The sequence below is a fragment of the Nyctereutes procyonoides genome, unplaced genomic scaffold, assembly GCF_905146905.1.
Source record: "Nyctereutes procyonoides isolate TBG_1078 unplaced genomic scaffold, NYPRO_anot_genome, whole genome shotgun sequence".
NCBI lineage: Eukaryota > Metazoa > Chordata > Mammalia > Carnivora > Canidae > Nyctereutes > Nyctereutes procyonoides.
Window position 1 is genome coordinate 35,239,448 of NW_026575142.1, and position 27,808 is coordinate 35,267,255.

Sequence of the window (27,808 nt, forward strand, 5' to 3'; positions counted from 1 at the left end):
ACCGCCCCTCCCCGCGACCGCCCGAAAGCGCCAGCCGGAGCGATTGTTTCGCGGAGTATCCAGGCAACCGGGACGCCCGCGGGCCCCGCCCCTCGGCTCGGCTCGGGGCAGGCACTGCGCTTGCGCAGTCTGGCTCTGGCCTTTTTTTTTTTTTTTTTTTTTTTTTTGCCTTTCGCTGAACATTTCACTTAGACCATTTGATCGATTTCCCATTGCGATGTGAAGGGAGAATTCACAAAGGACCCCGCCCTCCCCCCCCACCCACCCCCACTCTTTCCCTTGCTCTGGCTACGTGAGGCTTAAGGACTAGGGCGCTCGGTCGTCCTCGGAAGGACGGCGTCACAGCCCGGGGCCGGTCGGTGCAGGGAGCACGAGCGCCCCCGCGCGAAGGAACCTGCCCCCTGCCGTCCTCCCAGGTCTCGCTCATGCTGCACGATGCCCGCCTGCCCCACGTCCAAACCATCTGCACTGCGTCCAAACCGAGCCCGTCCGCCCTCCGGTCCACGCCAAGCCACCGTCTAACACCCTGTCCAAGCCGTCCAGGCTTTATTTTTTTTTTTCGTCCAGGCTTTAGACCTTCACTCGCGCCGTTCTCACTGCCCAGGCCTTCCGATTTAAGAGCCACTTCAAGAGTTTAGACAGTGGGAGATTTTCAGCTCAAGACAATGATTGAGGCTGACTGGGTCTAGAAGGACATAAACTGTCTTCGGATACATTAACTTTGGGTCAAAGGATAGGGGAACTACTCGGTTCTGGTGAATCCTGACCAGGGCAGCATAAAAGGTGTGAATCAGAGCTGTGGCTACCCACCTGCCTTCCCCTGCTCACTTCTAGCCAGAAAGATGGAGACCTAGACCCGGCTATTTCCAGGAGTCGTCAATGACAAACCCTTCCTCCTGCCCTAGAGGTATCACACCCATCCATTACTCCCCTACCAGGGGACACATTTCCAAATTAACGGCACTCTAGCAAAAACTGAAAAGTCACTATTTAGTGTTGATGCAAAATGGAAAAACAAGGAATCTACTACAATGATGACAGGGGTGTTAATTAGTACATTCTGGGGGCCATTTGGCACTGTATTTTGATGACTTAGCAATCTATAGATTTATCCTATAGAAATACTAGCCTGAGTATACAAATATGGACCAAAATGTTTAGTAAAGCACATAATAAAATTGGTAAACTAACTCTTTCAGAACATTTTAAATCATAATCTTAGCCACACAACAGAAAATAATTCAGCCAGAATTTTAAAATAAGATAGCTACTTAGGTATTGACATAAAAAGATGTTCACGAAATATGAAGTGAAAAAAAGCAACTGACAGAGCAGAGTCTGTGTCTACCTGTATTGTGATAACAGGAGTCTGTGAATATACATTTACCTGTTGCACATTCTGGGAGCAAACACTAAACTACTGACTGTGGTTACCTCTGGAGAATGGCACATGGCTTTCAGGTTTTGTTTTTACCATACACACATTATTTTGATTCTGATCCATCCATTCATTTACTCAAGTGTATTTACTGAATGCTAAGTATGTCCTAAGAACTGTTCTGAAATATAGTAATAATCCCAAAATAGTCTTTAAAAAATCTCTTGAGGGATCCCTGGGTGGCGCAGCGGTTTGGCGCCTGCCTTTGGCCCAGGGCGCGATCCTGGAGACCCGGGATCGAATCCCACATCGGGCTCCCGGTGCATGGAGCCTGCTTCTCCCTCTGCCTATGTCTCTGCCTCTCTCTCTCTCTCTCTCTCTCTGTGACTATCATAAATAAATAAATAAATAAATAAATAAATAAATAAATAAATAAATAAATAAATAAATAAATAAAAAATCTCTTGAGGCTTATAATCAAGTGGGGGGAAACATGCAAATATAAATGAGACAGGAAAACCATATGATTTGTTAATACATATGAGAGAGAAAACACAGCAGGAGAAGAGTCAGGAATGCCCCAGTACCTGCAATTTTAGAAAAGCCTAAGACAGTTCAATAAAGAAATGAAGAGCCTGGGGGAGGGCCTAGATGAAGAGCATTAAGGCATACCAAGCAGCAAGTGCAAAGGCCCTGAGGTTTGACCTGTTTTAGAAGCAAGGAAATTGCCTGGAGCACAGTCAGCATGGGGCACCGTAAGGCAGTTGTGAACTTAGGACTCTGAGTGTGATGGTTAGCTGTCTGAGTAGAGGACTACTGTGATCGTAGATCTGTACATGATCACTCTGGATCCTGTGTGGAAAATCAATGGAAGAAAGTCGAGAGAGCATGGGCAGAGGCCAGGAGCTCAGGAGAAACTTCAGTGACCCAGGCCAGAGGAAGATGATGGTGTTTTGCACCAGGATGGTAGAAGTAGAGGTGGTACAACATAGCCAAAACCCGACTCATTTTGAAGACTTGCTGTCCAACTTTATGTGAAGTGTGGGAGCAAAACAAGTGTCAAAAGTTATTACCATTTTTTATTTAGCAACATGAATCCACCCAATTGCTTACCCACAGAAACAGGTAAGTTTGAGAAAATAGATTTGGGGTAGGGGAATCCTGAGTTGTATTTTGGACCCGCTAAGTTGGGAGTTGTCTGGAAGAGTCCACAGAGACAGGTGCACAGAGGTGTCTGCAGTTCCAGGAAGGAAGATGAAATGAATAAGTATGTATGTGAGAGATCAGCATGTAGATGGCCTTTAAAACCACGAGTGAGAGCACCAAGTCAATGGGTGTAGGTAGAACAGAGGTCCCTGAAAGATAAAATAGGGTCAGTGAAGGAGTTTATAAAGGAGAATCCAGACAGGAGAAGAATGAGGGGAGTGCTGTGTCCTGACAACCAGGGAAATAGTTTCACCGGAGAAGGGAACCATTTCAGGTGAGAGCTGAGAATGAACCATGTAATTTAGTGTGGCCATTCTCAACCTTTACAAGAGCAATTCCAGTGGAAAAGTGGCACAAACACCTGATTGCAGCAGGGTTGGAAAAGAGGAGAGGAAAAATTGGAAATAACATAGGTTAACTGTTTCAAGGACTTTGCTGGAAAGGAACATAAAGCAGTTGAAGGAGTTAGTGGGTTCAAGATTTTTATGGAAGAAATGACCCCACAATGCTGACCATGAGGGAGGGAGAGGACTGCAGAGCAGTGCCTTGAGTAGGTGCCTACTGCCATCTATTGAGCCTGTGCCCGGTGGGCCTGGGGGCAGGTTCCACACTGCAGTCTGCATGCATGCTGGAGGGGATGGGCTCAGCCTGCACAGCCTGGTGAGCATATGGGCACAGGTGCAGCTGAGAGAGTAAATGTGATGGTGTGAACTTGTAAAGACTTGTTCTGATTGCTTGTCTTCTCAGTGAAATAGAAATTAAAAAGTCATCAGCCAAAAGTGAGAGAGGAGGCACTCTGCAGAAAGATAAGTATGAAATGATCCCTTAAGGAATATGTATTACTTTTTGAAACCAAGATGTAATTAACATGCAATGAACTGCACAAATTTAAAATGTACAATTTGTTAAGCTTTAACATATGTGTACATGTCAAACCAGAAACACAGGAGATAAGGAACACATCATCCCATGTCTTTATGCCCCTTTGAAATCCCTCCAAGTCCCTCCCCACTGATCTGTAGGTCTGCTTTCACTTGGCATTGAGACCTGTCCATGGTGTATCAAGTTAACTGCTTTTTTTACTGCTGAGCTGTATCTCATTGCATGGATGATCATTTATCTATTTACCTGCTGATGGGCGTGTGGATTGTTTCTAGCCTTGAGCTACTACAAATAAAGCTACTAGGAATGCTCATGAATGAGTCATCACATGGACTTACTTACTGCTTGGTCATTGACTAGAGTGCTAAGTACTTATGGTTAATGTTTTTCAGAACTGCCCAACTATTTCCCAAAGTAGTTAACACCACTTTACCTTCCTTCCAGGAGAGCGTGAGTTCCAGTTCCTCATATCCTCACCAACACATGGTATAGTATTTTTAACTTTAGTCATTCTAACAGATACATGGTGGTAACCAGTGGTTTTAATTTGTATTTTCTAATGGCTAGTTATGTTGAACAGCTAGCTTCTCATATGCCTATTTGCCATCTGTATATCCTCTTTAGTCGTGTCTAAATATTATTTTTAAAAAAGATTTATTTAAAAGCGAGATAGGGAGAGTGCGTGTTCAAGAGAGCAAAAGCGGGGGAGAGGGATAAGCAGACTCCCCGATGAGCAGGGAGCCTGATGAGAGGCTTGATTCCAGGACCCTGGGATGGTGACCTGAGCAAAAGCAGATGCTTAACCAACTGAGTCACGCAGGTGCCACTATTTTGCCCTTTTAAAATGGGCAAATGTAGCTTAAATTACTGAGTTTTGAGACTTATCTATTCTGAACGCATGTCTATTATCAGAAATGTTCTGCAAATAATTCCTGCCGTTCTGTGGCTTTTTTTGTTGTTGTTCTCTAAACAATATAGATCAAAGAGCAGACATTTTCAAGTTTGGTCATGTCCAGTTTATCAAGTTTTTCTTCTATGGATTGTGCTTTTGTGTTGTCTAATCTAAATCTTTGCTTCCCAAGACAACATTTTCCCCTTTGTTTTCTTCTAGAAGTTATATAGTTTTAGGTTTCATGTTTAGGAATATAATCCATTTTAGGACACCTGGGTGGCTCAGAGGTTGAAGGTCTGCTCAGGCCATGCATGTTCCAGGGATCCAGGATTGAGTCCCGCACCAGGCTCCCTGCAAGGAGCCTGCTTCTTCCTCTGCCTATGTCGCTGCCTCTCTGTTTCTCATGAATATATATAGTGTGTTTTTCTTTAAAGGAGTATAATCCATTTTGTTAATTTTTGCTTATGTTGAGATATGGACCAATTTTAATTTTGCATTTGGATGTCCAATTATTCCAGCACCATTGTGACTTTCATACCTTTGTCAAAATCAACTGTCCATATACATGTGGGCCTATTTCTGGACTCTATTCTGCTCCATTAGTTCAATGGATTTGTACAACCAGAAGAGATTGATACAACTGAGCAAAAAACAAAGGAGTTACTTTTGAAAGGGGTTCTTGGCATGAAGCTTCTTGGTCTAGAAGTTACTGAACAAGCACTGAGAAGCAGAAAGACATGGTACTGTTACATATGTAAAGAGTTTACAAATTTCAAGATAAGACCCTGTAAAGTGTGTAGAGTGGTGTGAAGGGGACCTCCTGCACTCAGGCTTCTGGCTATCACTGAGTGAAGTACACTGCAGGGGGCTTGGGGGGGTATGGGGTGTGGCGGAGGGGTCTGTCCATACAGCACAGTTAAGGAGTGCCCAGGGGGGACCCTTCTCTGTATTCCTCAGGGCATACTATTCAAACCTGGACTATAGCCTTTGCTCATTTTTCTGGCCTTTTCCATTTGAACTGGGCTCCTTGAAGGCAGACATCACACCCTGACTTACTACAGTGAGAGGAGAGGACACTAAACCAAAACACTGGGAGAAGGGGAGAGGGTTACCCCTCTCAGACCCTCAATCCACTTGTGATGTCAGTTTTATATTTGCAACAGAAGTGGATGTACACTGTGGGGGATGAGGGGGAACCGTTGGCCACTTTCTAAGATCTACCATGCAAGGTCCTTTGCTGTGAAACTTCAACTTCACAGATTACAGATGCCCTGTGGTTCAAATGGCATTCTGCCTACCACCAACTGCATTTAAAATGAGTAAGAAAGTACTTAAGAAGAAATCCTAAAGTTTTGAACTTAGAAACAAAAGGACCCATTCACATTGAGCACTGAGGAAGAAAAAAAGCTTCATCCACCTCTGTCCTTTGTCTGAAATTTACAAATACATAGAATGGACTTGGGTTTTACTGCATTCCAAGCATCCACTTAAACAGAAAACCTGTGAGGCTTTGGCATGTGGATCTTGTAGAGACAGGTGCGGGAGTGGGTGGCATCTCGTGTGCAGCGCAGGAAGAGGGCCTTCGGTATTCCCAGTGACGATAGTCTGTTAGGACGGTGAGGAGACAAATGGGACAGGATGTGTTCTCTGCAACCAGACTTTAAAATTTATACTTAGAACAGAATAGACAAACTATAATTACATGTACCTTCTTATGTAACTTACATAAAAAACTACGTAGATTTTTCTGCCTATGCAATTACCCTATGCACGTTTCTGTAATTCTGAAGCAATCTTGCAACAAAGCAAAAACACCAATAAAAAATAAATTTATTATAAAAATTAAAAAATAAAAAAAATAAAAGAAAAAAAACCAACCAAAAAAACTAGGCTACAACTAACATTCACTTTATTCAATTTTGTTCTCTTGACTCAGAAGGCAACAACCACATAAAAAACGGAGCATTTGTAGAATCTTTTGGCAGAAAATTGGCCTGGTTACCTAAGGTATTTGCTTGAATAGAAAAATTGATGTTCCAAATAACCAAATAGTTCTTGCATCCCTAGGCCTCACAGTCATGACACTTCCATTTACGGGACTACTTGACTCTCACGACAAAACAAGGCACTCCTACAAAGTAGATGGGAATGAAGACAGATACACACTGTCCTAACTTTATGTTATTTTCATGCCAAACGTATTGCTGGAGATTATCTGACTGAAACCCTTACTCATGATGGCTGCTTTTAAATATAACCCAGGGCAGTAGGAGGGTGAGAAGGAAATGTCTGCCCAAGGGTCAAATTAATGAGATACAGACAGCCCAACTGAGGGAGTTAAGTCAATCTCCACACTGAGGTTTTTAATTAACACTTTGGTGGTAAGACATTTTACTTTTGTCTTTTCTTGACAGTGACTGAATAGGTAACATTCTAAAGGAATCTTTTCAACAATCATTTAATTTTACAATGTATAGAACTGATCACAGTAAGTAGCTTAAAATACTCAATCCTGAAAGTGAGAATAAGTAACTAACTTGTTAAAAAAAAGTGCCTGTGTTCTTAGACTGGCACTACATTCTCGTGTGTGTGCACACGCATGCATGTGTATATGCATGTGTGGTGTGTAAACACAATACAATGGAAAAATGCCCAGTGCTTGTTTTAAAAAGTCATGAATTCAACCTAAATTCAAGTTATACTTTAATAATAGCATTTGCCAATACAGAAATGACATCTCTAAGACCAAATCATTTAAGAAAAAGTTATTCTCTATTACTTGAATAACGGAAAGAAAAAACACAAGACAAGAATCCACAGTAAAGAACAGCTATATTAGATGTTGAAATAAAAATTACTTTTTGTTTACATGTGGAATTGAGATGCCCAATTTCAACTGTTTCTACAGCAAACTAACAGGAAAAAAAAATCACCTAAAAACATGGAACTTTTTTAAGGCGAGCTATACATGAATTTCACATTGGCATTTTCTTCAGTTTTCACCTCAACTATCAGTACTTAATAGTTTTAAAAATCAAACATAATTTGCTAATAATGAACAACTGCACACTTCATACTATGACCATTTGATAACTGGTCATATGAAACTAACTCCCAAATGTTGATTTGTCTTCAACTTATAAACAGTTAAAAATAAAGCAAAATGTCTTCTTTCCTAATTAACTTCCTTGAAGACTGTTTTAGCCCAATGTAAAATGAAGCAAAACTATGCTAGTAGATATATACAAAAAAAAAAAAAATCTATAGGAAGAAGGGCAGTAATATAGCACTTTCTGAGCTAGAGGTTTCAAATGTTTGTAAGACTATTGGTTAATAATAAAATCCTGATGCTACCCATGTAAAGATTATGCCAGCAAATGCTTTCCTTATGGAAGTTGAAAACAGGACAAAGCACAACCGAAAACCAAGAGGAAATCCTTAAGTACAAGATAAAGTTATCTGCCAGTGAAATGGAGGGCAACTTTTTGGCCATTCATACACATTCATATATGTGTTTGGGTTTTTTTGTTTGTTTTTTACAAAATATCTGGGAAGATCCATTTAAAATTCTGCAGAATAGCAATTTTTAATCTTTTATCGTATCTGCCTAGATCTCTTCCTGGTAAAACAGATAAATGTGTTCCAATGACTTTATATCAAGATCTACAAATTCCCTGAAAAATTAAAAAAGAAACCTAAATTAATATCATCAAGTTATATGCCCAATTGGTAATATTTTTTTCTCCCAAAGAGAACAATTTATATAGACCTTGACCACGACAGGTGGCATTACATTTTAAGACGCTGCTAATTTCTTAAAGTAGGACTAAAATTCTAAGTAAAGGTAGGGGCTAGCAAAGACCTTACTTCAAATACAAGAGAAAGGACTGCTACAAAGTGCCAAAAAGTGTAACACTGAACCCTATTGTCAAGCTTTTTTTTTTCGATACTGATGTTTTAAAAATATTTTTTTTAAAGTAAAGTAATAACTACTTTGGGAAAAACTGTTGAAATACAAAACCAGAAAGTGTTTGTTTTGGTAGCTTATGTTTGGCTGACTTTAATATTTTAAAAAATCTTCAGATTAGAGCCTATAGATTTTAATACTATATGGAAACTCTTTAAGAGTTCCTGAAGACCTATGCTGTCCATTTTCTCTGAGAACTCTAGGTTATCATTCAAAAGCAAACACCACACTTACAATATACCATTACCATTAAATACTTGGATCGTGTGCCCAACTGTTGTATTCCTCTAAACTTCTTACTTGAAGCTTTGGTTATAAGGGGAAACCAGATTTATAAGTGTTCTTAGATTTTACAGCACATTTCCAATGAAATACATTCTTCACTCCTATGTTAAAAGGCCAGCTCAAGTCAGCTTCCTTCTTCGACAAGTAAAATCAAGTTGGTTTTATTTGTAGTTCTATCCTGTAAACAAAAAGCTCTGGAAATTTTGGGATTCACTCATGGAAAACTAGGAAAAACGTACTCCCCCCTAATTGTCACCCAATGGTGCGCTAACCAGCAGGACTAGCTGTTCTAACCAGTCTTCTCTAATGCTGCTGGGTCTAAGACCACAAGCCATATCTACATTTAAGAAACATCTCAGTGTGTTCTAATTCCAGTATGATGCATTGTTGGTGATGATATTTTATAAGACTTGTGATCCTGCATGACTTTTGGCCATTGCTGCCAAAAAGGAAACGACAGCTGTGTATGGAAAGGGGGGGCTGAAGGGAACTAATGAGAATGTACTTGTGGACTTTTATTCTCTAAATATAGACATGCCCCTAACAAGCACAAAAACCCAACCCCTAATGCTGATCACTAGGAATATTAAATTATCAAAATTAAAAATAATTTCCTCACCTAGCACAAGATACTATACAATATTATAAACACAGACACATGAAAAAAAATCAGGCAGTAGAAAATGTACAACAGCTTTGGTGTTATACAAAATAACTTCCAAAAACGATTGACAGTGAAGCACAGAGTTCATGTTCTCTTACCACAGACACTCCACTGCTGATTTCTACTTGCTTCCTTTTAGGTTCTTGGTAAGGTCTGAACAGCCAAGAAAGACAGAATGTACAGTTTACTTAATAAGAACTCCTAGGAACACCATGATACTGTGCTCCAAAAGACGTAATTAAAAAGTCTTGCCTCTGCACTATGGCTCTGTGGCACGTTTCCTGTCAAGATCACAGCAGGTCCAAAATAAAGTGACAACTAGATTTAATAAATTAATATACATTTTGCTTAAAGATGTACAATGCACATTCTGTTTAATCCAAGGTTTTAGGGTATCCAGGAACTTCTATTTACACATGTACAAATCTCAGACAGCTATGATGTCGGAAGATGCAGGAAGGGCAGCAGAGCTGTGTTGCACTGCTGCTCTCTGAATGCTGAGAACACAAGTCAAATACAGTTAACTTAAAAACAATGCTGAGAGATCACTGGGAAAAATCTCCAAAGAGAGAAGTCCACAAAAAAGGACACGTAAAGGCAAGGGGAAGGTCAAGGTAGTTGAGACAACCACTTTATTCTTGGGACGACTGTGGAGGTGGCGGAGATGTGCCTTGTTTGCCAGATTTCCGTTCATAATTCACGAGGCGTTGGCCCACAAGGTATCTAGGTTATAAAAACAGGGTGGTTACTCTTATATGACCTTACATGTTTAAATATTCTTCCTAAGAGCAGCCAGTGATAGTTTTTAAATTCAAATCAGATCACTCCCGCTTACAACCCTTCGATGGTTAGAAAGGGACTCTAGAACGACACCTACAAAAGGCACACAAGCAGGCACCTCACAGTGAGGTGCAGGCCAGTGGGAAAACATGAGAACAGCAAACATCAGAAGTCTCAGATGCTGGGCAATGGAGCACGTGGTGCTCTGGGTTCTCACAAACTCATATGCTTGGGAGTGGAGGTAAAAAGGCACAATAAATAATATTATACTATAATATAAAAAATATATATAATAAAAATAAATAAAATTCAAGGAATTTATCGGTTACAGATATTTTATAAAACAGCTCAGGGGACAGATATGCAGAAATAGACTAGAAATATGATCTTCAGAAAGCTAGGTATGGAGGCAAGAGGACTGGAAAGGCTCTAGTTCTAGACAAAGGGAGAAATCAAAGGGCAAAGTTTTCAGTGAGGTCAAAGGGGAGATGGCAGAGAAGTGAGCGTATGTAAGGGACAGAAGACAGTAGGTTATGGCCCAAGAACAGCATTACCTGTTCCTAACTTACACGCTATGAGGACAGGAAGGAAAGAGCAAAGGGTGCAGGGCTGCAGAACTAGAGACAGAAATGACCCCGGCTGGAATGACAAAACACCACATCCCCAGGACGACAGCAACAACTGTGAAGGAAACAGCAGCAGTGGCCTCACTAAACGTGGGGAATGGCCTGCACGCCAACCCTCAGAGGACATGGGTGACAAAGCTGACGATGGCAACGAGCTCCAGGCAGCTGGGGTAAAAGGTGCCTGTTTGGAGTGAGCACTGAAGACCCACGAGTGCCCTTTAAGTCCTCAGAAATCTGGGCCAGCAAGGGAGAGTGAAGCCAGCATGTGACAGGATACCTGGGAGTTGGGTGTCTAAGACCCAGTATCAGTATACTCACCAACAGAGTTCATGTCCCCTGATCATTCTAAGAAACAGAAAGCATACAAAAGCCACAGCAACAAAGGCCTGGCATGCGCTACTCAGGATAGCGACTTTCACTCCACAATTACTCTTTCTACCTTGACTTTCACCTGCCACTTTCTACCAACGAATATATGACTAATGAGATACTTTGGCAGGTGATGCCGAGTAGCTTAACATGTCATTTTTAAAAACATTTCACTGATCCTACTGCTTCTTCATGCATGATCCCACTGTTTAATATTTTCTGTCTTGCCAGTTCTTTTCCTGAAGTTAACTACTCCTTTCCACACTGTTCCCCAACCAACCAGTAGTTCTTTAAACTGTAAGGACTTGATAAATGTCTTAAACAGTAACAACTGGATAGACTCATAATGCATATAACTCTACCTGACACACGTCATCATAAAACATACCAAGTCATGCCAAGAATGGGGTTAGCATTATGGCAATGAAACAGCAATAAAAAAACAGAGAGAAATGGTGTTAATTAACTTGCCCAGGACCGAACGGTAATTCAATGGCAGAAAAAGGAGACCTTTCCCTAATGCCCTAGCACCTCTCCTGCCCCCAGCCAGCACCCCCCACACCACACGCACCCCATGCTCAGCACCTGCCCCTGATCAAACCCTGCTGGAGGATGGGGACACAACAGTACCCCAGATGCGGCCTTCAGGGAGCCTGAACTTCAACAGTTTTCTCCAAGAAGGAACAAATGGGGAGAGAGAAAAGAATACACTGGGCTGCAGGAAAAGAGCAGAAAATAATGAATAATAAAGGCTGAGAAGTGGGTGGGAAAGGACACCGGGCACACAAGAGGGCAGTAGACAAGAGCTGAAGAAGAAAGCAGCAGAGCATCAGACCTAGCCAAGCCTTATTTGTTTTCTACCCGCAGAACTTACTCATCAGCCTAAACAAGTAACGTGAGGCAAACTGACTGATCTTAACCCCCCCCCCGCCCCGTTCTTTCATGGCACACAGAACTTTATACTCTGACCACCTAACTACTCATATTTTACTGCCAGCAAATGCTGTGGAGAAGCCTTGAACACCCTCAATTTCATTCTTAAAAATATTACTCTAAAGTATCCTCAGAGTAAATAAGGTGACCATATAATCTGCTGTCTAAACCACAGCACTCACAAATAAAGAGGGGTGCTATTAATAATGGCACGAGACAGCATGTATACACTGGGACTGTCCCAACAAGCCAGGGTGGAGTTATCAACTCCTTTTCCCTGCTGGACACCACTAGAGCAGAAGAGGATTCAGCTTTCTGTCAAGGACGTGGAAGGTCAGGTGGCAGTTTTCTATGGAAGCTATTTCCCTTGGCTGCTGTTGGTCTCCCACTGAGATTGGGTTCCAGAGAGTCCTCCAAACACAGGCCCTACATTCCTGCTGCAGGGGCCTCACAGCCTCCCTCAGCACTGATCAGAGTGACCCAGTGGCCCGTGGAGGCAGGCAGGGCTGAGGCAGGCTAAGTCCTCATGCAAGCTTCTTATTTTTATCCAAAGCTACTTATTATATTGTCAAACCAAAACATCTGGAAACAGACTAAAAACTATTTGGAAAAGTTGTTAAAAAGTCTTCCTCCCCTTACTAGTTTCTCCCAGTCTTTTCATCGCATAAATGACAATTCCATATTTCCAGTTGCTTGGCTCAACTGAGTCCTTGATAATGCTCTCTTTTATATCCTACACCCAACCTGTTAGCAAATCCTGTTAATTCTATCCCGCAATATATCCAGAATCTGAGCACCTTTCCCAACTATGATTTATCACAAAAATTAAGAAATGAGATATCTTAAGAACAGCTAGATGAATGAAAGTCTAGACTTACTTGTCATTTTTAATGTGTTCATAAAGGCGCTTAAACTGGCGGACCTGGAAGGACAAGATCCCCATCAATACCACAACCATCAGTAAAAATGGATAAATTCGCCGGTGGACCAAGTTCTGCATTTCTGCAGTAACACCTGCAAAACCAAAAAAGGAAAACGCTAAGTGTATATGGAAGGAGAGTGATATGAAAATATGTTTTGCCCCTAGGAGGAAGGGACTAGTAGTGCTTAATCAAAATGCCAACTCCTTAATGGAGGGAGGCTCACAGTGAGGCCAGCACACAGAAGTCACAGTTCGAGGAGCCTCGGGAACCACATCGAGGAGCAGACCGTGCTTTAAAGGCCACTCATGAACCAACAAGAGAGGATGTTCACTCAAGAGGAACAATGAGACTCATACAAAAGAAAAGTCATTGTGGCTACAGAGGGGAAAGTGAATCGGTGGTGGTGGCTTCAAATTAGGGAAACCATATAGGAGGTCACTGTGGTTAAGATGAGAGCCATGGAAAAAGGTGCCCGATTAATGGGTTCCGGAGGCTGGGTCAGCACTCTCCATTTGAGCATGGAAGGCAGAGAGCCTCAAGTGATACAGATGACCTACCAAGTTTCTAATTCATGAAGCTTATTGGATAACACTAGTCACCGAGAGAGAACTCAGAAAAAGATTTGGAGAGGAAAATTTTGTGCTCGTCATTCTGAACATATGCCGGGTTTAAGGTCCTGTAGGGACTCTTCAGCACACAATAAGATAACATCTAGTTGTTGAAGTATCACTAAATATCATTCCCTCTTTGCTTTTACCTTTTATGGTAGAGAACATTTTGAAAATTAAATATAACAACATTTTTCTGTGGTTTTACGAATATGGGATAACAGCATTTCTAGTCAGAAGACAACCTGAAGAAAAATCTGTTCCTATTTCGCGGACAGTGTAAACATTAATACTTTCTTACCTGCCTAGAGAAAAAAACTATACCAGAGAGCTTCAGGACTCTCCAAATCTCGCCCTAAGTTGCCAAGTCTAAGAAAAATATCCTTCTGAAATCACTGTTTTAGCTAGATTTATATTTACAAATTAATCATTTGGAGCCAGACAGCCTATGATACTGGAAGTGACAAGAATATAGTGACATTAATAAAGGTGCTCTTTCGAGCTCCCCAGCCAGCATTACCCACCTAGTAAAGGAACAACGCCAGACGCTATGACGTAAGGTACACACAGGGAAAGCAAGAGCACAGAGATTACTGGCGCTGCCAGCTTCCGAATGATATAGTGAAGGTCAATGTTCCGGATACCATTTGCATAAACCTGAAAGATGAGGGAGAAAATCAGAAAGAGAAAATAGGACAAATTCCTCCAATTAACAGAGCACTCTCTACTGAATTCAAGCCCAAGGGTGTTGAATCTATTGGTTATTTTTCCCAAAGTCAAGACAAATTCTGAACACAAACATAAGTATGGTGTCCACAAGTTTTTATAGGGAATGCATTTACTTCCTTAAACTTTATAGTTAACTATGCTAAGGGATGAAATAAGACACCAATCTAAATCATAACTACACTAGCCTTGCACTGTACAATACCAGATACATCTAATAATGTTAGATGAATACCACATAAACTGAAGCAACTGCACACACAAGATTGTGCAAGAGTGATCTGTGATATTACTCAAGACTGTGTTCATGTTATATAAATACAAGAAAACATCATCAATAAGAAATTTTTGACAAATCAAATATTTTATACAAAATTTTAATATGAAAGAATTCTACAGTGAATTTTTTTTACTTCAACAATTTTTTTTAAAGATTTTATTTATTCATTCATAAGAGACACACAGAGAGAGGCAGAGACATAGGTAGAGGGAAAGCAGGCACCCCATGGGGAGCCCGATGTGGGACCAATCCCAGGACCCCGGGATCATGACCTGAGCCAAAGGCAGACACTCAAAGTCTGGGCCACCCAGGTTCTCCTACTTCAAGAATTTCTACAATATTTTCATTATCTTATCCAGAAAGTTCTAATGAATAGCACACTTCAGAGCAAAATACAAATCGAAGTGGGGAAAACTGGGAATAATGGAACATAAAGATGGTGTGCAGAGAGGGACAAAACAGAAGAGCATTGTTCTTGTTTTCTCCCTGGCACTTCAACCTCTCCTGGCCACAGAGTACTCTGCAACTCAACCCAATCTCTCAGGAATGGGCCAGAGCATTTAGAAGTGTATGACAACAGGCTTAACCCTCCAAAAGCATGCTTCCAAACCCCAAGGAAACCTAGTAATCCAAATGCACTTGAATCAGTGCAACAAGGCACACAATCTCAATCCTTTTACTCAAATTTACACATATGCATGAGAAAAGAATGCATCTGAGAGCAAAATATTACAAAAAGCAACAATGTTTCACAGCCTTCAACTGGGATTAAACCTTTATTCTCCTTTGCAAAGGCCAGAATCTCACCTGTAGACTCCAAAGTGGAGAGATGCATGCAAACACAAAGCAACTCCTTGGTTCGCCCTAGTTCCACCAATCTCTGGGTTCAGGAATTTTTTTGGTACTTTATTGTGCATACTGGGCTGAGAACTACTGTCTCTTTCCTATACATCAAAAGGAGGTGTACCTTTACTGCAATAGAACTGTAACGCCTAATTTATTTGACGCTGACCTAAGGATAAGAGGGCTGTCCAAAAGAACATTTTCTAGACAATTAAAATGTAAAGAAGTATGTACCAAAATCTGTTATGTTAGTTATTAGAGAGAAATCTTCCTAAAGTGAATTATCATACTTCCTAGTCTTATTATCAGAGTATACAAGCACAATCTACTTTTTTCAAGGTTATCACAATGATCAAGTTATCTGACAGTTCCACGGTAAGAGGCTTAGGTGCTATGTAGCTAGAATATTCCCAAACAGCTCTGCTTTTGTTTTCATTAAGATATGTGATTTTTTAATTTTTACTATTTTTTAAGGCTCTGAGAATACATATATTTTCATATTTCTAATTCCAGTAAGTTAATAACACACAGTGTTATATTAGTTTAAGGTGTACAGTTTTTTAATCTATTTTTTTATTTTTTAAAAAGATTTATTTATTTATTTGAGAGAGTGCATATATATATGAGCAAGAAGGACAGAAGGAGACGGTGAGAGAATCTCAAGCTCTCATAACCCTGAGATCATGACCTGAGCCAAACGAAGGAGTCGGATGCTCAATTGATTAAACCACCCAGGGATCCCTGCCCTTTTTATTGTCTTGAACAGTAACCTCTTTTCTCTGCTTCAGATTTAGAAAATTAAATACTAAATCTAAATCAGAACTCTGGCCTTGAAAAAAAAACACATGCTAAATTTTTGCCTTTACTTCAGACAGGGTTTTAGGTACTTTAAGCCACTGGTTAAACTTCAGATAAGGGAAGTCTTAAGAGTGGTTGATGAAAATTCATGGTGATAAAACAGAAAACTTTTTCTTTAAAAAAAAATTATATATTCTTATTAAAGAAAGTGTAAAAAACTCAGAAAGGTAGAAAAATTAAACTTAAGCACCCAGGTGCCAAGCACAACCTCTACTACCCCAGTCTCTCCTGAAAGTTGATTCTGCTCACCTGCTCAATCACTGTTTTCAACCACCACTGAGGACCCATCAGTGTTATAGCTGCAATGATTTTGGCATGCAGGACTCCAAGTGCCCAGTCCTAGGAAAATAAAAACCATTTTAAGATTTATTTACTTATTAGAGAGAGAACAAGGCAAGGGGCAGGGGGGAAGGAGTAGACTCCCCACTGAGCAAGGAGCCTGACATGACGTGGAGCTCGATCCCAGGGTCCTGAGATCATGACCTGAATTGATTTTTTTTTTATTTTTTTTATTTATGATAGTCACACAGAGAGAGAGAGAGAGGCAGAGACACAGGCAGAGGGAGAAGCAGGCTCCATGCACCGGGGGCCCGATGTGGGATTCGATCCCGGGTCTCCAGGATCGCGCCCCGGGCCAAAGGCAGGCGCCAAACCGCTGCGCCACCCAGGGATCCCCATGACCTGAATTGAAATCAAGCTGGACGCTTAACTGACTAAGCCACCCTGGTGCCCTGGGAAATAAAAACCATTTAACAATTTTTGTTTTCAGCAATAAACCCAGCATACAGGATACACAGTTTTCTTGCATATTTCATTTCAAAACAGAAGTTCTACCAGATTAGTAACAATTTTACAGAAGACTAACATACACTAGAAAATCCAGGGAAACTGTCCCCCCCCACAAGCCAAGAGCTCAATTTCAGTATTTCTAACAAAAATCATTCTAGTACCTTTTAGAAACCTACGTTGCTTTTCCAAGAGAATTAGAAAACATGTCAACATTAATGGAGATCTCAATAGCAAGTACCATGATTTTATTTCATCAAACCATCTCAGGCTGCTGTGTTGGTTTTAGCTGAGCTAATTATGTCAAAATAAGCCGGTGGAGCCATGTTTGACCTAAAGAAACCATCCCAAAGGCTGAGAGCTTCTAGCTCTAGTACTGATGAACTATTATTAGACCTTCCATGGCCACACCAGGCAGCCAGAGTGATCACCATTTCCACCCACTACATGATGTCTTAAAGCACAAATCAGGCCACAGAAGGAAAATTCCCTGCTTATAACTGAAAGTCCTCAGCACAGCATACAAAGTCCTTCATAGTTTGATCCCTGGGGGTTTTTTTAATGTATTTTTTTAAAGTAACACATAATGTTTTGATCTATTTTTTTTAAAGATTTTATTTATTTATTCATGAGACACACACACACACACAGAGGCAGAGACACAGGCAGAGGGAGAAGTAGGCTCCATGCAGGGAGCCTGATGTGGGACTCGATTTCAGGACTCCAGGATCACGCACTGGGCAGAAGGCAGGCACTAAACCACTGAGTCACCCAGGCATCCCCATTTTGATCTATTCTAACATAAAACCAAAACCTAAACACAAAACAAAAAAGAAAACAAAAACAAAAAAACAACACCCACAAAACAAAAACAAAACCTTTTGTAGAGAAGGCTGGAATCCTCTGTGACTACCAGCCTAAAGGCTGACCCCTCCCCAGCAACGACCGCTGCTAACACTGGTATGGACCCTCTACATTTTTCCCCTATATGTTTACCTATATCTACACATACACATCCCATAGAAAAGATGCAGTATCATTTTTTTAAAAAAGATTTTACTTATTTGACAGAGAGAGAGAGAGAGAACATAAACGGGGGTGGGGAGCAGAGGAAGAAGCAGGCTCCCCTTTGTGCAGGGAGCCCAATGTGGGACTCCATTCCAGGATTATGACCTGAGCCAAAGGGAGATATACTTGTTCAACTGAGCCACCCAGATGCCCTGTATTATCATTTTTATATGGATCTTGCTCATACTGCTTTTCCTCTTCATTGCCCACCATCTTGAGGTTAAGGTTCTCATTTACTGATTTGGTTGGTCAGTACTGTGAGCATCTTCTTCAAATAGGGTCAAAGGATGATGCATGCTCTGAATTCTTGCACATCCTAAACATGGCTCTTCACTCTGACACATGAACGGCTGAGTGACGTTTTGCCCGCCTTTTCTGTCAATGGTCGAAAGATGCTCTTCTGCTATATGACTTTGTGGTATTACTGAAAAAAGTCCGTTACCTGTATGATTTTCTTTTTTGAAGTTTATGACATCTCTTTACCTTTAGAATTCAGAAATCTTACCAAGATATGCTCACATATGTGTTTTTCTTATCAATCTCATTTCATCAACGTCCACTTTACCAAATCTGATGAGCCCTTTTAACCTGCAGAATCAGGACTACTTTCAATCCAGTTAACTTTCCTATTTCATTCCATGCTGCCTCATTTCTGCACTCTAGAGCTCTTACTAGGGGACGTTAAGTCCCCTGGATGTATTCTCCAAGTCACTTACCTTTCCCTTTAACTTCCTACTTGTTCAATTTAGCTCTGTGCTTTGCAGTGGTCTTCCAGGGGCCCAAACTGAACTTCAACGGTGACTACTCACATCTTCATCTACTGAACATCTGAGGCCCATGCTATATACCAACACAGTTTCACTTTGTTTTATTGCCATTGTATGTGCACACACACATATTCCCCTAGATCTCCGTTTTTATTCTTCTATTTGGATGCTCACAGTTCAATGACAGTTCCAGGTCACAGGGCATGTGTTCTGATTGCTCTATCTGACCTTTCTTTCTGTGGTTGCTGTGCACCCCCTTAATAAAGCAGTTGTTTAAAAGAAAGGGAATAGAAGGAAAGGGAGAAGAAGTGGGTAGGAAATATCAGAAAGGGAGACAGAACATAAAGACTCCTAACTCTGGGAAACGAACTAGGGGTGGTGGAAGGGAGGAGAGCGGGGGGTGAGGGTGAATGGGTGACGGGCACTGAGGGGGGCACTTGACGGATGAGCAATGGGTGTTATTCTGTATGTTGGCAAATTGAACACCAATAAAAAATAAATTTATCATTAAAACAAAAACAAAAAAAATAAATAAAGCATTTGTTATTTTTCTCTGCAGGTTTGATGAGGTTCAGGTCAGACTAAGTATAAACTGAGAGGCTGCCAAAGGATCTTTTACCCTTTAGATCTTTGGGATAGCAAGCTACCAGTCAGTCCCCTATCAAGGACATGGTGAAAGACTCCCTGCTGCTTCTGTACTATCCCAGGTTCCCGGGCAGGGAAGATTTGACCAAATTTAGCTTTCTTTTGGTCTTTGGGAGTCTAGAAGGCCTTCAAGCAAGGTTCATATTCACTTGAGAAGGTCCACAGATCGCTAAGGTTCAAGCTCTTTGAAGATCCACGGATATCTGGTCCTTCCCCTATGGGGTAGGACACATAACGCTAGTTTCTCTGCTAGAATTCCAACAGACTTCCATAAACCTATAGCTGCTTGACACAGGGAAGACAAGTAGCTTAGAGTCAGGAATGGAGACAAAGCAAACTGTTCTTTCAAATGTTAAGAGTTTTATCCAGAATTTTAAGGATACCATGCTGCATGCATCCATCTATAGCTTGTATTTTTCTTCTACTTAAAATCATGTCTGAGAGCTATCTGTAGCAAAACATATACACATTTCTTTAGTCAATCTCTGCTGATGAACATTTGGGTTGCTTATAATTTTGACATTATAAAAATGATATAGGAGAAACAGCGCTGGTTGTGCTTCCTGCACACATGTAAATGTTTCTTTGCAGCACATTCAGAAAGTGAAACTGCTAGGTCATAATATATAAATACTCTTAAAACTCAGCAGTTCCAGTTATTCTGTAAAATTACAACTGTCAAGATCACCAAGGACACACAGGTAACTGTGCAAGCTGCATTTACTACTCACTGTAGGGAGGACGACAATGCAGTATGGGGAACTTGTGGTGCTCAGTAAGAATGTTAGAAAAGCTTAGTATAGTATTTTGGTTTCTGTGAGGTGACCTGAGAGAACTTAAGGAAGCACAGCTTTGCTCTATGTCACATCCTTTAGAAAGCAAAGGTAATCTGTATTAGGTATCTCACTAAATCTTATCCAAACGCAGGGACTACCGTTGGTAATGAAGCAGCAGCCAATGATGTCAGCTGGGAATGGGGGTTGTTTTCTCATTTTCCTGGTTTGAACAATGTTCCTGTTTTGCCTATGTTCAGATGGGATTATGAACGACTCTTGTTTTTATCTTGCTCCATCATGGTCACAGAGTGGTCCTGTGTGATGCTGATGATGCCAGGCCAGCTCCAGAGGTCAGGGCCTACTTGCTCTTCTTCAATGCTGAATACTACATGACATCAGGAGGCAAAGAGTACCTAGTTACAATGCATTTGCAGTGATCATGGTGGTAAGTCAGCATCTATCTGACCCTTCCATAGTAAAGTTGTATGTTTTCCTTTGGGATATCAAGTAATCAATCCAGAATATGACACTTTGCCGCCATTTAAATAACTACTTCTACATTGTAGTGATGTTGAAATATGCCTGCAAAACCTTCTCCCATCAAGTGGTTGGGGTCTATAGCCCCTTCCCTTGAATCTGGGCCTACCTTTGTGCCTGGCTTGTATCCAATAGAATGTAGTGAAAAGCAATACCATGGGAATTCTGAGATGAGGTCATAAAAGGTGATGGAGATCCTACCTTGTTTGTTGGGACATTCATTTCTCTTAAATGCATATAAGAAGCCCAACTACCTACCTCGAGGCTACCAAGCTGTGAGGAAGCCGGGTTATATACAGGAGCTGCAGCTGACAGCCCAGTTGGGGTGATCCACGTCAACCCTCACTTAAGAGTGATGAGGCTCCTAAAGTATTCCTGCCATAGCTCTCAAATCACATTCAGTTACTGCGCTTACCAGCTAAGGCCCAGATAACATGGAGCAGAGACAAGTCGATATGCCCTGTCTTAATTTCAAACCCACACACTCTCTGGACAAAATAAATGGTTGTTTTGAGATATATAATTGTGATGTAACTTGCTACACAGCAACAGTAACTCAGTAACTCAGTAACTGAACCACAGACAAATTTCACCTGATGGGTTCAGGATCCACTGACAATCCTTGCTGGAATCAGTTATTTTGCTAACTACTGCAAAATAGTGATTTTCTAATTCTGCTAATTCCACTACCTTTGTTAGCTGGCATTATTCTGTAAAAAATAGCTTTCCTTCAATCCCTGATACTATCTGACTATACAGTGATAGAGTTTTTACACAAACACATCACATGTGCTTAATTATCTCCCTCTATTTCTCACTTTCCTCTCTGAGTCTGCTCCAGAACACACTGGATTAGAGGCAGTTCCATACATATGTTCTGTCTCACTGCGTGGTCCACCCCCTTGCTCCTTCCTAGAATATCACTTTCCTTTTTTACCGACTCCTCTGTACTCTACTGGTTGTTCTAGACATGGTCTCCTAGAGAAAACCAAATCCTAACTCCCAAAGCCAGGATAAATACCTCTCCCATATGATGCCACAGCAACCTTTGCTTGCCCCAATCACAGAGCAGCTTACCTGTTACCTGTCTGCCTTGCCCACCAGCCTGTAAGGTGCACAAGAAGTTCCTGCATTGGCCTCATTTCCATCTGAATTATACAATACACGGTTTTAGCACACATTAAAGCACTAATGTAAATATCTGCTCTAAATGAAGTTTGTGGAGGCTCTTCATCTGCAAAGTAGAGGAAGGGAAATACATCCCATACAATTTTCATTTCCAGTAATTCCACTGTCATATGCAAGAGGAAACAGAAATAAGGCTGAAAAGCCTCTGAATGACTGAAGTCAACTAGGCGCCTAGCTCTTTCCCCTAAGATCTCTTAAGAACTTCAAATCTGTGATATTAATTTCAGGCTCTAAATGCTAAGAGAAAAGTAGTAATTTTTCTTCCGTACTAACATTAAGATCTTTGCTATGTAGGTTTCTTCAAAATGCTCTTTTTAATAAATCTGTGGCTTTGTAGGAAAACAAGCTGTAATTATTTAAAAATATAAGTTATTGATTCAAGTCTCAAACCTCAAAGAAGCAAGATATCTCTTGGAAAGATCAATGTATCTTAGTTTCATCATTAAGTATCAGGTGAAGCCTAAATGACTAGTGACATTTTAACCTATAAATACCTTTTATTTTTTTATTATTAAAAAAAATTTTATTTAAATTCAATTTGCCAACATATAGTATACGTACAGTGCTCATCCCATCATGTGCCCTCCTTAGTGCCCGTCACCCAGTTTCCCCACCCTGCCACCCCCTCCCTATAAAGATTTATTAAAGGAGTTATATAACCTGCATATTTTGAAGGCAATAAATTAAAATGCATTATTTAATCGATTTTATAAAGGTACCTACAATAGAAAAAATTAAGGAGTCTTTCTAAACAAACCACTAACAATCGCTTTAAAAAAAAAAATCAAGGATTTTTCGGATTCGAAGTCCACAAAGAAACGTCATAAACAAAAGTCATGTACTTACCTGCCATGGGTAAAAAAGAGGAGTCTGATCCAAGGGAACCCTCAGGGGAGCAACGATAACCAGTTCAAACAGGAGCCCCAGAAGGAGCGGGACAACCCCTGCCAGCAGCACGGCCACTATCAAGGTCTTCATGATCTATGAAGAAATGAGGCCATGTCACTAGAGTGTCTTTCTAGATTTTGAGCTAAACTCTTCATTCTATTTGGAAATTTATTTTTCTTCTTTAACCTGATGCCTAACAAAACAAATATATTACCTTACAAACATTTATGTGTATTATATTTCATTAAATGAAATTTGAATGTGTATATTCAAGCTTAAGCTATAATGAAAGCATGAAATTACTCTGCATTTTTGCTATAAAATTATACAAAATTCATTTTAGGGCAGCCCGGGTGGCTCAGTGGTTTAGCGCCGCCTTCAGCCCAGGGCATGATCCTGGAGTCCCGGGATCAAGTCCCACATCAGGCTCCCCAGATGGAGCCTGCTTCTCTCTCTCTCTCTCTGTGTGTGTCTCTCATGAATAAATAAATAAAATCTTAAAAAAAAATTTCATTTTATTCCATATATTAACCAGGTGGCTGTGCTGTTTTTTTCAACCTCATTCTCAAGAATAGTCTTTTGTTTGTCCAAGAAAAGCCACTGATTATCCCAGGCTCTTCTAATCCAATGGTGGCTCACAGTGTGATTCAGACTGGTAGGGGAGAAGGGCTCTGCATAACCCCAGTGCAGGTAATTCATCAATGCGACCAAACTGACTCCATCCAGAACCCTCTGTGGTCCAAAACAACTCATTATGATGACAGAAATGTCTTGTATCTGTGTTGCCAGTATGGTGGCCACGAGCCACATGGTTATGTTATTAGCACAGCTCTAGAATTTGAACAAAACAAAAAATGAAAATAAAGTCAACACAAAGATTAAAAGTGTCACTACAGAATCCTGATGAAGAAAGGAGTCTTTAGAGTGACTCTGATGTCTGAGGACCTCCCTTTCTCCTAAGGCAGCCTCAGTGAGTATGTCTGTTTTATCTAGAGACTGGTATGAGGTGAGTGAAGATGCAGTACTTGCTTTTTTAAATGGCATACTGAAGACACAGAAGAATATCAAATGGAAACTGGTATTAGCTGGTTTCTATATATTAAATATAGTTACATGTCTCATTATCATGTGTAATTAAATAGCAAATAAAGCCTTCTGTTCATATTATACAATAAATCTCATTGCTTTCTTTCAACACTAATATTAACCCTCTAGTGAAATGAAACTCTAAATTCAGATACAAAACTAGAATTATACAAAAGAGGCACAAGCAGTGACTTAAACCTATTTACCAGTCATAACCAAAATCACAATCAATCAGTAAATCACCACACCCAGACAACCATCTTACGCTGATTTTTTTCCCCCACCTTTGTGTAACTAAGTACTTTACTGAGAAATATTTTCCATTATTTACTACACTTTCACATTAGCCAAGACATTCTTGAATTAACAATAGAATGTGTAATTAAAGAAATCCCATTTATATGAAAAACATTAACTTAATCCTGAAGTCAAAATTTTACATATTCAAATAGATCAAAAAATCAAATTTTAGAAAAAATATCTTAAAAGAAATTCCTACTTAAACTGATTTTAAATTCTACAGAGTATCTTATTCCTTAAAAATTTCCAAAACAGGACAGCCCCGGTGGTTCGGCGGTTTAGCGCCGCCTTCAGTCCAGGGTGTGATCCTGGAGACCCCGGATCAAGTCCCACATCGGGGTCCCTGCTTGGAGCCTGCTTCTCCCTCTGCCTGTGTCTCTGCCTCCCTCTTTCTCTCTCTGTCTCTGTGTCTCTCATGAATAAATAAATAATTACATATTTAAAAAAAAACTTCCAAAACAACTTTTCTAATTGCATTACTTACTTATTAAGGGCCTTATTGGGTCACTTAGCATGCTTTTCCTTTTGACCCTTGAATATATCTGACTGTGGTTCTCAGAATGAACCAGAAAGCTGCATCTTAAAGGAATATTCCTCCTCATAAAAAAAGAAAAAATCAATTCTCTTGATGCTATCATCATAATGAAGAAATGAAAGTGAAAAGAGTTAAAGAAATGACTGAAAAAATTTCCACTATTCCTGTCATACAAGATCAGTTCTTTATTAGAAAAACCTACCATGAGGGACCACTCTTTAACCTTCTGGAAGATCACTCTGCGTCCCTGGGGCATCCATGCCACCAGCACCGTCACTGCCCTTATGGTTAGCCAGCAAACATAGAGACCACAAGCAGCTGTGTAGAGTTCATGAATTTTGGCAGTCCCCGTCCAAAATGACATTAACCAACGGCCAGCAAATACTGAAAACAGAAAGGCTGATAAATGAAATACGTGGCTATATATGTAAAGAGAACTACAATCTTGATGTTGTTCTGTTAGTATTTTCAATTACTTCAATCATTTTAAGTGATTAGTAAAAAGGCATCACATTCTAATATAACAACATCTTCATTAAAAACAATGACAAACCCCCCCACAAACTCTAAAGAATGCAATTATTTGATTAGGACACAACCAAAGCACAAGAAGTCACTGGGGACAAGCTCTCCTGTGGCATCTACTCTGACTGGCCATGTCAATTATCTGTTCTTTCAAAAATGAAGAGGTTGTTCTTGCTTTTATCACCAAATAAAATTATTATACAACATAATACAACAAAAGTGGGGTATATTTATTATATATACTTTCAACATTTAAGAACACTACAAATAACTTAGATTAACTTTCTTTTAATTGACTCATCGAGACAGAAAACTAAGTTTATTTCAATAAATAAGTGGGTATAATAACATTTAAAAACATAACAATCACAGAATATCATATTAACTTTCTTAGGAAATAAGATCCAAATATGCTGAAACTTAAACAGATTTGAGAAGTGTCTAAAGAACTGCCTCGGGGATCCCTGGGTGGCTCAGAGGTTTAGCACCTGCCTTTGGCCCAGGGCGTGATCCTGGAGTCCCGGGATCAAGTCCCATGTCAGGCTCTCAGCCATAGAGCCTGCTTCTCCCTCCTCCTGTGTCTCTGCCTCTCTCTATCATAAATAAATAAATAATTAAATCTTTAAAAAAATAAATAAAGAACTGTCTCAAATAAAGAGTTAATGCAAATAAATTCTACATTATACCCATAAAAATCTACCTCAGGCAAGACCATTATTATATTAACTTTATTCACATGGTTACTTCTCAATAAGACCAGAAAGAAGAGCAACGCCCAGATGTCTTGTTTACTTTTCTATGGATTGATTTCCTCTTAATACAGTACTATTTTTTATTTTCAAATACCTAAAAGGAGCTAGTGGGCTGTGCTGAGCACTTTCCGTATATTACCTCATTAATCCTCCCCAAAGCCCTCAAATAGCCACTACTCCATTCTAAAGATTAAGAAACCAAGGATCAACAATAGAACCTTGCCACACCAAGGTCGCATGAGGGTGGAGGCTGAATTTGAACTCATACCTATGTGACAAAGCTCATGCTCTTGACCAATAAACCACACTGCCTCCAACTAAATGAAACCAGCTCAACAGTTAAGTCTTACAAGCCATAATGTTGGCAACCAGACTTCTTTGTAACCCCACAAAATGGTTTGTGTATGAAGAGAAGTTATTTTTAAAAATACACATAAATGTTATGTGAAATAAACACATGTATCTATTAATTTGGGGATATAAAAATTGTTACAGATAATTCTGTAGAAATGTCTAGTATTGTGTGTGTGTGTGCACGTGTGTGTGCGTGTGTGTGTGTGTATGCACATATACATTTTTATTCCAAGGTTTTTATAGTTGCTATAGTTGGGTTGGCTGGTTTTTAAAAATTTAATGGCCACTTTCTACTGCACAGTTCATATTTCACTTACTTCTAATCAAGTGTTTCTGAGAGGACAGGGTCAAGTTTCTAATTTGTAGTGAATTATCATCAGTTAAACTACAGCTACAGAGCAGCCCCGGTGGCGCAGCGGTTTAGCGCCGCCTGCAGCCCAGGGTGTGATCCTGGAGACCCTGGATCAAGTCCCACGTCAGGCTCTCTGTATGATGCCTGCTTCTCCCTCTGCCTGTGTCTCTGCCTCTCTCTCTCTCTGTGTCTCTATGAATAAATAAATAAAATCTTTAAAAAAAAAAAAAACTACAGCTACAGAAAAGCAACCTTCGGGGGGAAAGAATCTCCTTGCCACCTTAAATGCATTTTATGACACCAAGTATTTCTAGGATTTGACAACCATGTTCTTCCCATTAGTTGGTGGGAATGGGTTAACAGGGAAATATTCAGTTAACAATCTTCAATGAAATTACTTTTAGTGCCCAATTCAGGTAGTAAATTACATTTCCTTCTTTTAAGTTTTCCTTAATATCTCTGATAAAAAACATGAAAATGGAATATAAAAACCACGAATGTAAAACTGTCCAAAGTTCAAAAACTAAGTTTTCTCAGCAATGTTTACCACATTGTACCCAACCATTAATCACACTTTATCATTTTTAAGAGCTGTGATATGACAAGTAGTGAGCTTAGGAGCACAGTTCTTAAGGTCAAATCATTATTCAGAAACATGTAAAAAAATTTTTATTTTTATCACCACTTTAAGTTAAATCACAATTTCTACAGATTAGAGAATATTCTCATTATTTTTAGAAACCTCACGTGAAATTACACTTCCTACCTGCTCCTTACTGACTTTAGCCCTCCTGGAAAAACTCAAGTATTTGATACAAATTTGATTTATAAAATTATAGAGGCAGTGCTATAATCAAGATACTAATTCAGTAACATTTATGGGCTTATATTTAAGAGATGAAAAGTATCTTCCACTTAGTGATTATTTAAGTGGCTAACATGTATCAGTATGATTTAAAATTTCGTGGCTTGCCATACACACCAACTGGGAGTTGCTGTTCCCAGCACTTTGTCACTGGCTTTGGGCTC

The 27,808-nt window shown here is 40.0% G+C and overlaps 1 protein-coding gene across 2 annotated transcripts in view; it reads right to left on the reverse strand.

Annotated features, from left to right (window-relative positions):
- Positions 1-7,173: 7,173 nt before the first annotated feature.
- The window catches only part of MARCHF6 (membrane associated ring-CH-type finger 6), an 82,632-nt gene continuing 61,997 nt past the window's right edge, over positions 7,174-27,808 (reverse strand). For both annotated transcript variants that reach the window (XM_055307707.1, XM_055307708.1), the window contains 6 exons: positions 24,999-25,180; positions 22,834-22,968; positions 16,470-16,559; positions 14,038-14,170; positions 12,861-12,996; positions 7,174-9,997 (listed from right to left, as the gene is read on the reverse strand). In XM_055307707.1, coding sequence (XP_055163682.1) covers positions 9,907-9,997; positions 12,861-12,996; positions 14,038-14,170; positions 16,470-16,559; positions 22,834-22,968; positions 24,999-25,180 — 767 coding nt within the window. In that variant the 3' untranslated portion in view covers positions 7,174-9,906. The remainder of the gene's footprint in view (positions 9,998-12,860; positions 12,997-14,037; positions 14,171-16,469; positions 16,560-22,833; positions 22,969-24,998; positions 25,181-27,808) is intronic.